The following is a 12,663-nucleotide window of genomic DNA, read 5'->3' as shown; positions in this document are numbered from 1 at the left end:
ATATATCACAGTGATTTTGGAGATAACAAAGATGCCATTTTACATTTATAAACGTTTTCTGGAAAGCTTGATTGGTCAATCCATGGTGTTGTGTAACTGTCACTGTCTCTAAAAATAAAATAATTCCAATTAATTTATGTATTTATAGGCTATTTATTTAAATATTACGCTGGTCGAGAACAATAAAGAGGACATTTCAAATTTATAACAGTTTTCTGGAAAGTTTTCTGATCGGTCAATTGTAACTCATTGCTGATGCGCTCTATCTGAGCTATCTTCAATTTGCCCCATCACCCTTTCTTTGATTTTCCCATTTTAATGCCTTCAGCGTTTACAAGTCTACGTTCGCTGTTTATTTACTTATGTAACAATAATTGCTGAATTGGTAAACACCAGTATCCACAAGCATTTAGTAAACTGGCATCACTATTTTTTAGTATGGTCTCGTGATCAGGTTTTCTGCTGTTGATTATGTTTGTCTACCTGAAGTTTACTTTCGCTTTGTAAACCAATCTCCCGGAAGCAGAGGAGAAGAGCGGAATGACACACGGTAGGTTACCGGTTACCGCTGTGTTTCTAGTCAGTTTTAAATGTGTGTTTTTTTCGGTAGTATGTGAAGTTTAATGGATGTATTCAGTCAACAAAGGAACAGAGCAAGAGTCGCGACCGACGTGTACGTTAACTAACCGATGGAAAAGTTTTTCCAAAGAAATGTACAGCGCGAACAAATGTAACATTACGAATTATTATTTTGTATCTGATGTGTACACGTTTCTCTTAAATACTTTTTTTTCTGTAGCTTTTAATGTCAAGTATCACTTTTGGACGATTTGTTGAACCTTCTCCACTTCCGCAACAATCCATAAAGAGCACATAAAGTTGTATATTTGTGTTTGTCTAAGGGTGCTCTTTTAGAATAGAGGAACTATGGCTACAGCATCGAACCTGAGTCTCATGAAGTCGACTGATCTGATCAAGAAAGAGCCTTTGGATTATGGAGGGTTTGGGGAAGTTTACCTGTGTTACCACAAAACACTAGGCCAGGTGGTGCTCAAGACCGTCTACACAGGACCGCCACGCAATGGGTCAGTAAAAGGCATAACTTTGATTCTCTGCTGTGTTGACTTTAATTAATTCTGTCTAATATGCCTTACTGTCAGCCGGCAGAAGCAGTCTCTTCTGGAAGAAGGCAGCCTAATGAGCAGACTGAACCATCAGCGAGTGGTCAAGCTACTGGGTGTGATTCTGGATGATAGAGACTATTCTCTTGTAATGGAGCTCATTCCTAAAGGAAACCTGCTCACCATGCTGGAGACGGTAAGAGCAGACTCCGTTGTAGAACTTTTACACTAACGTTTTGCATTTCTGTTGGTCAAACACTGAATGTGACCAGCATGTCATTGAGTTTCCAAAAGGGATCAAATTTAGCCCTGGACAAATCCGTATATTTAGTGCAAATATATTAATATTTCATTAATATTTAATCTTTGTTACATGCACTTGACAATAAAGCACTGGTTTTAAAGTAGCTAAACTTACTGCTCACCCTAACGTCATTCAAAACCTATATATGACTTTCTTTCTGTCGATCATAAATAAAATAATTCATGATAGGCTACACTGCCATTAAGTAAGTAAGATTAAGTAAGAATTAAAATAAAAACTTTTATTTATAGGCACATTAAATTGGTAAAAAAAAAAAAAAAAAAAGATTACATTAATACATTAATTGATATGAATTCAAGAAATATTACAAAAAAGTTCTAAATTTTGTTCTTTTGATCATCAAAAAAATCCTGAAATAAACTAAATCACAGTTTCAACAAAAATATGAAGCAGCACAACTGTTTAACATTTATAGTAATGAGAAATGTTTATTGGGCATCAAATTATTATATCAGAATGATTTCTGAAGGATAATGTGACACTGAATACTGAAGTTATGGTGCTGAAAATTCATATATGCATTTCAGAAATAAATTATAATTTCCAATATATTACAACAGAAACCAGTTCTTTTAAATTGTAATAATATTACAATATTCACAATATTCATGATAAAATAAATGCAGCCTTGGACAGATGTCAAAAACGTTCAAAAACATAAAAAAACCTTAATGCTTCCAAACTTTTGACCATTAAAGTATATCAGAGAGAATATATTGGTCTTCAACATTCATGCTTTTTTGTTGTTCAGTGAAAGAATCGATGCACTTCTAATCAAAGGAAAAAAAATACAAATTAAAAAAATGTATTAAGTTGCACGCATGTCTGATTATGACCAAACAAACTGTTTATTTTTATGTTTGTATAAATTATCCCAAATTTCCTATTAATTCCTATTAAGTGTCCAACTTGGAATACTTCCAAAATTCCCCAGCTTAAATTCCCATGAAAAGTTTCTGGAAATGTTCACCCTAGCTGTGACTTATGGGTGCCATGTGTCAGGGGGATAGGGGGATTTCCATTGCAGAACACGAGATCCAGATCCAACTCCACCCACTTTACATATCCCTAAACCTACTCGTCTCTGCCCCCTGGACCCTAAACCTACCTATCTTCATTCCCTGGATCTCATGTTCTGCAGTGAGGGGCTACTGATAAGATCATAGTAGTCACAGCTAAAACTATGCTCCTCTTTACCATGGATTTGGTTTAAAAAATAATTACATAATAATAATAATAATAATAATAATAATAATAAAAATACATTTTAGAATTTATAATAAAAAAATAAATGCAGACTTTAGGGGATCTAACGAGATTGATGGAAATACCCAACAGAACTCGAGGATATATTATTAATTTTTAGTGTAAAGTATTTGAGTGGGGTTCAAAACAGTAAACGCCAAAAAGATGCAAAATGCCTAAAGGAGACAAATCACAAATCTACGACAAAAGCTAGCAACGTAGTAGAACAAGCTTTCATGAGCTCGGTCAGAGCTAGCAAAACCTTGAGCGCTATATTGGAAGCAATAGAAACACTTAAATCCGAACTGAAGGAGGACAATGACAAACTGAGAAAAGATATCAACACCCTACGCCAGGAGACGGTTAATAATCTTGACAGCTTGACGGAGAAAATGAGAGGACTGACTGAAAGAATGGAAGAAGCAGAGATTCCCGTGGGTCATGTTGAGGACCGAAGCACTGATTGAGAGCATTAAGCGACAGAGGAGTATTCAAAATTCATTTTCGGGGAAGGAGACTAAGAGTAAGGGAAGTCGGTGGCGCAATTTGTGACAGACTTCCTTAAGCCTGAGTTACTTTTGCCCGCAGACTTAGATCTTTCATCTTTTCAAAATTCAGCGAGCCCAGCCCACATGAGTCTTTGCAACCAAGCCTTGACCCAATGCAAACCCGATACAAATAATAGTACATTTTCAAGAATACACTACTAAAGATCTAATCCTTAAAGAAGCGTGGAAAAAGGGACGTATTTAGTCAAACGGGAGAAACATTTATTTTGACCACAACTATGCTACTGTGATCGTCCAAAAACACATGGGGTATCAAGAGATTAAGAAAGTGCTGAAGGAAAAAGGTGTACGTTTCCAAACACCCTACACAAGCACATCAAGCTGAGCTGGATTTGCGGAAGCGGGGGATGGAAGTGGAGTTGCAGAGTGGTGTTGTGCCGAATTTCGACCCCCTGCCAAATTACTACCCCCCTCATTGTAGTCACTACTTGATTGCCTAATCCTAACCCCACCCCTAATCCTAACCCCTCCCCCACAACTAACTCTAAACCTACCGATACTAGGGGGTAGTTATCTGGCAGGGTCGGAATTCGGCACAACACTGGTAACGGCCATGGAAGAAGTCTTTATTGAGACTCGACTACAGAAATCCCTGGGATGGCAGCGGGAGGCGTGTTCCCCTCTACTGTGCTGAGGGCTAAAGAGAAATTGATGAAGTTTCAGAGAAGCAGGAAAAAATTACTGATTATTAGCGTTTGCGCCATTGCCTCAGCAATTCACAGGACTGGAGGAGAGGCACCAGAGAAGGACCTTACATTAGGGCCCTCCCCTTACGGGAGACACTAACCTAGGCCTACCATGGGGCCCAGTTGGGAGAGACAATTTCCCCACTCAGTTGAAGTCACATTTATGAGAAATTTAAAAAACCTGCTCACAAATTCTTTTTATAGCTCTTACAAGAATAGCAGAAGGAGAGGTGTTCTTACCCTAATTTCGAACACTGTTAACTTTGAAATGATGAATGTTCTGATAAATACAGCAGATATGTGATTGTTAAAGGGAGGATTGACAATACTTTTTGTCACATAGTTAATGTGTATACACCCCTGAGGAAGATAAAACATTTTTTAACTTATCGTTTAACAAAATAATAATGGGTGAGGGAATTTGGATATATGGAGGTGATTGGAATAAAATGTTTAATTATACTAAAGACACAAAAGTTACTAAAAGATATAAAAACATTAAATCTAAGAATCTTAATATTCTAATGGATGCAGGCCTGTGTAATGTCTGGAGAGATCTGCATCTATCAGAGAGGGACTGCATTATTCAGCTGCTCATAAGGTACATTCTAGGATTGACTACTTTCTGATTAATATGGGTAATAGACTGTGAAACCATAATAGCAGATGTGTCAGACCACAATGCTTTATACCTAACCATACACCATGATAGTCTAAACAAAACAACATTTTGGAAAATGAATGTTAATATTTTTAATCATGAAACCACGGTGCAAGAAATCAAACAAGAGATTCAGGGCTGTATAGCCAATAATAAGGATGAACAAATAGAGGACACTGTCAAAGCAGTGATAAGAGGAAACCTAATATTAAAGTTAGCCCACGTAAAAAAAATAAAAATAAATAGGAAAACGTTATTACAGGCTGAATTAGAAAGAACTAGAAAAACAACAACATGCAAGGCGGAAACATTGGCTGGCATTATATGAGGAATTAGAAACCAAATATCTAATAGGGCAAATGAGGAGACTGGAAAGAAACTGAGATTCACAAAACATTTTATGAATCAGGCCCTAAAGCTACTAAAATATTGGCTAAACGATTAAGATCACAGCAAATAAGGAACTCAGTTCCTAATAAAATATAAACCTGAGAAAATCCAAAAATATATTTTACAACTATTATAAATCTCTGTATAATCATTCAGAAGTAGATAGAAAAGAAGTTGAAGATTATTTAGCTGAATTAGATCTCCCCTCAATCAATCAATCAATTAATCAATCAACTTTATTTATAAAGCGCTTTTACAATGACAATTGTTTCAAAGCAGCTTCACAGTGATAGGAACCCTCCATAGGAACTATTCAAAATAAAACATTAAATACACCCATTACCCAAAAAGAGCTTAAAAAGGCCATCAACAGATTGAAAAGCAATACAAGTCCAGGGAATGATGACTATCCTAACGAATGATACAAAGATTTCTAAAAAGAAGACCTTACCACTTTATTGTTGGAATCATTCAACTAGACACTCAAATGTCCGCCCTCATGGAAAGAGGCTGTGATAACAGTTATACCAAAAGAAGGCGAAAATAAAGTTAGGTGAGTCCTATCATCCAATCTCCTTTTTAAATGTTGACTATAAATTATTCACATCTGTAATCGCCAGAAGATTAGAAACCTTCCACTCAGACTTGCTGGATGAGGACCAGACAGGTTTTATAAAAGGTCGCCAAACGCAAAATAACAACAATTAAGTCAATAATCAGAGCACCCCTACAGCCTAGTAAGTCTCGATATGGAAAAGGCTTTTGATAGAGTCAGCTGGAACTTTCTTTTTGCGGTTCTGAAAACAATGGGTTTTGGTAAAACTATCATTAAATGTATACAGGATGATAAACCAGTGGCTAGAATTAAAATAAATTGTGATTTAACAGACAGATTGGAGCTCTTCAGAGGGACACGGCAAGGGTGTTGTCTGAGCCCCTCCCTATTTACCTTGATTATAGAGCCTTTGGCTCGCTGTATAAGACAAAGTAAAGAATTCAAAGGAATCACAGTTGCTAAGAATGAACATAAGACAGGTCTCTTTGCAGACGATATCATAATATACCTCAGCAATCCAGACTATACGTTGCCTAATCTTTTAACATGGCTAAAAGATTTTGGAGGGAAAGCTGGATATAAGTTAAATATTTCAAAGACCCAAGTCATTTGTATAAAATATAGAGCAGCTGACTTAATTAGACGAAAATACAAATTAAAATGGGATTCAGGAAACATTTAATATTAAGGTGTTTATCTGACTAGAGAACTAAATACATTATATGAGGCTAATTGTAGTAAGATTAATGAAGCTATACAAAAAGATTTGACAAAATGGCCAACACTAGTAATGGATCTAAGTTCAAGGATGGGGTGATAAAAAGGAATGTGTTGCCCAGATTACTGTATTTATTCATATAACTGCCAATTTGTATACAAAATACTCAATTTGGTAAATGGGATAAGTGAGTAGATTTATTTAGAAGGGGGCAAGACCAAGGGTAAAGCTCAAAACTCTATAGCTAGGGGGGAAAAAGAGGACTTGCTCTTTTGAATTTTAAAGAATATTTCCTAGTTGCCCAGTTGAGATGTATAGTTTATTGGTGTTCATCAGAATATCACTCCAAATTGAAACGCATTGAGCTTAACTATGGAGCATGCCAACCACAAACGAGACTGGATGAGAGAACCTCTACCCAACCGATAGAACCAAATCCTATAGTAGATACAACAATCAAGATATGGTAGGATTTAGTGAATAATTACAAAATTGAGGGGGAATGTTAATTGTTGATCTGGCCATTGCACTCTCTTCAGGGTGTACTCACACTAGCCAGTTTGAACCGTGCCCGAGTGCGTTTGACCACCAAAGCTCGGTTCGTTTGACTAGTGTAAGTGCTCCGAACCTTGCCCGGGCACGGCTCGATACGGCTTCCGCTTGGAAGAGGTGGGCCAGAGCACGGTTCAGTTGGACTCGGGCGCGGTTCGCATGCAGTGTGAGCACTAACCGTGCTGGAGTCCGTAATCAAAGCTGCAAAGTCCTTGCTGCACTTCAGCTGGTACCTTGCAAACCTCCTCATACGAGCAGCACGATTACGTGAAAATTTTCGCGCCACTAAGGCGACACATCAGTTTAACAACAGGCTGTGAGAGGGCTGTGGACCAAACGACACAAAATTATCCACAAAGAAAACAGAGCGATGGACTCCATTATGTTCAGAGCGCCGCTCTTCCTGTTTATCCCGAAACCGTCGCACCATAATGACGTAAGCGTGCTCCGGCACGAATGCTGAACATAGACAGTAAAAGAAATGGACGGAGGGATCCCATTGCCTTCTACGGCGTTAAGTGATGTCAGTATAGGAGCACTCACTTCCTGATGGCTGAGCGAACTGCGCAGGCTCAGACTGAGCTTGACGACGTAGATGTGACGTGAGCCTCCTGTCTGACAGCTTTAGGTCTTCTAGTAGTTGTGGAAAGTGAAAGCTGAATCGCGTTGTTTAAATATTTTCTCCCGTTGCTTTTGGCTCACTACGGGCTTCTCCCCATTCTTCCCCCTTGACTTTATCAGACTTTATGTCTCCACGTCCCCCCGACTGTCTCATAGACAGTAAAAGATTGCCTGCGAGCGTCTCCTCAGGTCTATACGGTAATTTCTCAACTGTGCGACAGAGTCGCGTTGGTTATGACGCAATAGTTAGCCTATTTTTACAAAAACAGCTTCTACGGGGCGATAGTGTAAGATACAAGGTAACGGAGCCTTTGATGCATTGTCGTGTTTCTTTAGAAATAAACAATGGACAAATGGAGTCTTTAAACGCCTCAGATGTAAAGTTATTCACTGTCAAAGTGACTCAAAAATGAATTGGAGTCAATGGGATGCTAACAGCAGGTGATGGCTTGGTTAGCAATGGCAGCCCCTAGGGGTGGAACGCTTTCCGAGTGCTAGATTACCCCCTTGATGCTGAAACCCGAAACCGTCGCACCATAATGACGTAAGCGTGCTCCGGCACGAATGCTGAAACCCTATGTGAGTGCAGGCCAGAGGGGAGTGGGGAGGGGGGACAATCGTACTCGGGCCCGGTTCATGTAAACCGTGCCTAGTATGAGTACACCCTCAGAAGTGGTCAGGTGGATAGCACATTTACAAGATGGACTGACAAGGGAAGCACTGCAGTGTGTAATTAATAGATGGGGAAAACTCAAAGTAATTTTTTTACAATACAGACATTGAAAAGCACCTTTCTCAAAAGGGCAGTGGATTAATGGATATGATCACTGGGCATACAGACAATTACCCTCAATTGTATTTGTTTTCAAAATTGAAATTGTAATAGGTCTGATTCATTTGACATAAAACGGGAAGGGAAATGGGAAGCAGAACTGCAGCCTAAACTGTCAGAGAATGACAAACATCTACTAGCTTCAGACAATGGAGAGAATTTGGTTGGAAGAATCTAATGAGGTACTTTATTACTCCTCACATTAAAAGCAAACAGTTAAAAATCAATAAACAGTGTTGGAGACTGCAAGGATGTCACTGCCAAGCATTCTCATTCTCATGTCAAAAGTTCCTCACTATTTGGGAATCTATTATTTGGGAAACTTTTCTTTTTGGGAAAAGTTTGGGTTACAAAATGCTGAATGATCCACAGACTCTGTATTTAGGCCTGTTAACTAAAAATGTTAACACTTTAGAATAATGGTCATTAGTTAACTACATTAGTTAACATGAAATAATAATGAACTGCACTTATAAAGTATTTATTTATCTTCGTTAATGTTAATTTCAACATTTACTAATACATTATTCAAATATTGATAACATTAGTTAATGCACTGTGAACTAACATGAACAAACCATGAACAGCTGGATTTTTATTAACTAAAGTTAACCAATATGAACAAATAAAGTAACACATGTACTGCTCATGATTAGTTCATGTTATTTAATTAATACATTAAGTAATGTTGTTAACTAATGACCATTATTCTAAAGTGTTACCGATATTATTAGAGTAAAAGACATTTACCTATTCAAAGTGATGCTGATAACCAACAAGAAAGGTATGAAAAGGAATTGGTTGAAAAATTAGCCCTTGAGACTGGACCAATGGAAAATATCAAGGAGGAAATCTTTGTAATGGAAAAAAATACTTAGACCTGAGATTGGAAGCACATAAATGGAAACTAAGATGGTGGAAATGGTCTTATTACGTAACTCACTTAAATGTATGAAACAAATGGGAGACTTGTACTTTTCGTACCCTACACGTTATCTTGTTCTTTGTAAAAATGTAAAAGTGCATAAATAAAAAGTAAAACAATAAAATAAAATAGATGCAGCATCAGATCATGTTGCCTTTAATGTGCAATGTGCAAAAATCTATATCTGAGTTGACTCCTTTTAAGTCGGCATGAAACTGAAGCTGTGCCAAGTCTTTTCTTCCCTATTGTGTGACTAGGTTTGCAATATTTTTAATGTTTGGAAACATTAAAAGAATTCACTTTAAAATTAAAATTACTGTGATTTACATTCCCTGAAGCCATCCTAGGTTTATATGACTTTCTTCTTTTTGCTGAACACAATTTAAGTATTATATTAATAAATATCCCGAAGCTTCCAAGCTTTATAACGGAGCTCAGAAAAGTGCATACATCCATCATAAACGTACTCCACATGGCTTCGAGGGGTTCATAAAGACCTTCTGAAGTCAATCGGTGGAGTTTTTTTTAAAAAGAAAAATATCCATATTTAAAACTTTATAAAGTAAAATATCTATACACTCTAAAAATTCTGGGTTAAAAACAACCCAAGTTGGGTTGAAAATGGACAGACCCAGAAATTGGGTTGTTGGAATGGGTCCATTCACTGGGTTCAAAAAACCCAATTTCTGGGTCTGTCCATTTTCAACCCAATTTGGGTTGTTTTTAACACAGCATTTTTTAGAGTGTAGTTTTCACCAGCCCGCTTTCCGTATTCAACTTATGCAGAAAGTGTAACGCCTCTCGCAGTTCAAAATGCTTACACTACGTCCAACATCATTCATAGCGTCAGTTACACTTTCTCTGCAAGTTGAATACACAAGTTGGTCTGACGGAAGCTAGATATTTTACTTTTACTAGATATTTTACTAAAAAGTTTTATATATTTATATTTTTCTTACAAAACTCCATCAATTCCCTGCCGAAGGACTTTATTAACCCTTGGAGCCATGTGGAGTACGTTTATGATGAATGGATGTGCTTTTTTGAGCTTCAAACTCAATGGACCCCATCACTGCCATTTATAAAGCTTGGAAACATCAGGATATTTATTAATTTAACTCAGATTGTGTTCATTTATAAGTGAACTAATCCTTTTAAGTCTGCATGAAATAGAAGTTGTGCTAGTCTTTTCTTCCCTATTGTGACTAGGGTTGCAAAATTCCGTGAATTTTCAAAGTTGGAAACTTTCCATGGGAATTGACGGATATATATATAAGTTTAAAAATGTTTTTGAAAGAAGTCTCTTAATCTCACCAAATACTTTTTATTTGATAAAAAAATGCATTAAAAACTGCAATTCTGTGAAATATAGGCTACTGGTTTCTGTTGTAATATATTTTAAAATGTAATTTGTTCCTTTGATCAAAGCTGCATTTTCAGCATTATTACTCCAGTCTTCAGTGTCACATGATCCTTCAGAAATTATTCTAAGATCATTTCTTATTATCATCAATGTGGAAAACAGTTTATGCTGCTTTATATTTGTTTTTTGTCTTCCCAAAATCTGTTTTAGAATAGAGAAAATATTGTGGATTTGTGTAGTCTGATTTTCATTCCATTTGCAAATGGTTATGTACCTGTAATATGTACTTTTTGTGAACATACTGTGGTCGATTTAATTATAGAATGGTAAGAATATCTAAAATTTCTCTCACGTGACTACTCTGAAATCTGTTGACAGTGATAATGAAGTGTTGTTTAAAAGGACTGTTGTTTGTTACCCACACAACATTAAAAGGAAGTTGTTTGTTACCCACACCCTGATGAAGGCGTATTAACCACAGCATGCGGTCTTTCTGCTTGTTTTTAATGCCTAAGTCGCCGTAATGAAATAAAGGCTTTTTAAATTTTTCATAAACCTGAAAAACGTATCTTTTATATTTTTTATCATTACTCCAGTCTTCAGTGTCACATGATCTTTCAGAAATCAGTCTAAGATCATTTCTTAAAAAAAGACATTTTAGAGCTTTTACAATACAGACAAAACCACGTGAAATAAAGATATTTATGAAATTAATAAATATTACAAAAAAGTTCTAAATGCTGTTTTTTTTTAATCTTTCAATTCATTAAAGAATCTTGAGATGAAACAAATCACATTTTCCACAAAAATATGAAGCAGCACAACTGTATTTAACATTTATAATAATGAGAAATCATCATTTCTAGAGCATCAAATCATCATATCAGAATGATATCTGAAGGACAATGTGACACCAAAGACTTGAGTAATGATGCTAAAAATTCAGCTTCACATCACAGAAATAAAATATATTTTATAATATATTACAACAGAAACCAGTATTTTTAAATTGTAATAATATTTCACAATATTCATGATAAATAAAGGCAGCCTAGGAGAGATTAAGAGACTACTTTCAAAAACATAAAAAACATAATGCTTCCAAATTTCTTAATGCTGTTTTGACCAGTGAAGCATATCAGAGAATATATTGATCTTCAACATTCATGCTTTTTTGTTGTTCAATGAAAGAATCAATTAACTTCTAATCAAAGTCAAAACTGTCATTTGTTTTATTTGATAAATTATCCCAAATTTCCAATTAATTCCCATAAATTCCTCTTAAGTTTTCAACTTGGAATATTTCCAAAATTCCCCAGCTCTGGAAATGTTTTACCCTAGCTGTGGCGTATATCCAGGGTGCCATGTGCCAGGGGATAGGGGGATTTCCACTGCAGAACACGAGAGTGAGGTTGGATCCAGAACTCCTCCCACTTTACATATCCCTAAACCAGGGGTGGCGAACTCTGCTCCTGGAGGGCCTAAGGCAGTTTGGCGTACTTGGTTTTGAGAATTTCAGACTTGCATTCTTATTAGATGTCTGATCTAATAAGAATGCAAGTCTGAAATTCTCAAAACCAAGTTTGCCAATGCCAAGTTTGACTCAGGAGAATGAACTCCAAAGGAAGTCTGGTAATTCTGCAAATGGAACAGCAGCATTCTTCACTCAGCTCGCTCTGGCTACTCCGGTTATCTCTTTATGTATATTTTAGGCGAAATAAAATGTTAATTCCACTCTGCCACTTTTTGTTTTCATTTAAAAAAATCTTTAACATATTAATAGCCACACAAATGCAGGCAACAAGTACATTGATTATCTTCACTGCATATATTTATAACTAAACAAAATATAAAACACAACCCTGCCTCCTCTGGTTTAGATACCAGAAAAAAAAATAAACATAGGCTATTAATATGTGGTCAATGCAATACATGTATATTTATTCTTCTTCTCTTTAATAAAATTAAATATGACATAAAACACAACCCAATCTCTTTTTGTTAGATGTCCGTTTTAATGATCAAAGAAATAAATGAAACTTCACTCTGCCCTTAGCCAAAACAAATAGCCAGGGAACAATGTGACCAAAGACCGCCCG

General features: G+C 36.4%; 1 protein-coding gene across 1 annotated transcript in view; it reads left to right on the top strand.

Moving 5' to 3' along the window:
* Positions 1–560: 560 nt before the first annotated feature.
* The window catches only part of ripk1l (receptor (TNFRSF)-interacting serine-threonine kinase 1, like), a 50,155-nt gene continuing 38,052 nt past the window's right edge, over positions 561–12,663 (top strand). Inside the window, exons 1-2 of the mRNA XM_067452191.1 lie at positions 561–1,085; positions 1,161–1,317. Of these exons, the coding sequence (XP_067308292.1) occupies positions 928–1,085; positions 1,161–1,317 (315 nt within the window). The 5' untranslated portion in view covers positions 561–927. The remainder of the gene's footprint in view (positions 1,086–1,160; positions 1,318–12,663) is intronic.

This window comes from Pseudorasbora parva, chromosome 9, assembly GCF_024679245.1.
Source record: "Pseudorasbora parva isolate DD20220531a chromosome 9, ASM2467924v1, whole genome shotgun sequence".
NCBI lineage: Eukaryota > Metazoa > Chordata > Actinopteri > Cypriniformes > Gobionidae > Pseudorasbora > Pseudorasbora parva.
This window is presented reverse-complemented; position numbering and strand designations above follow the sequence as displayed.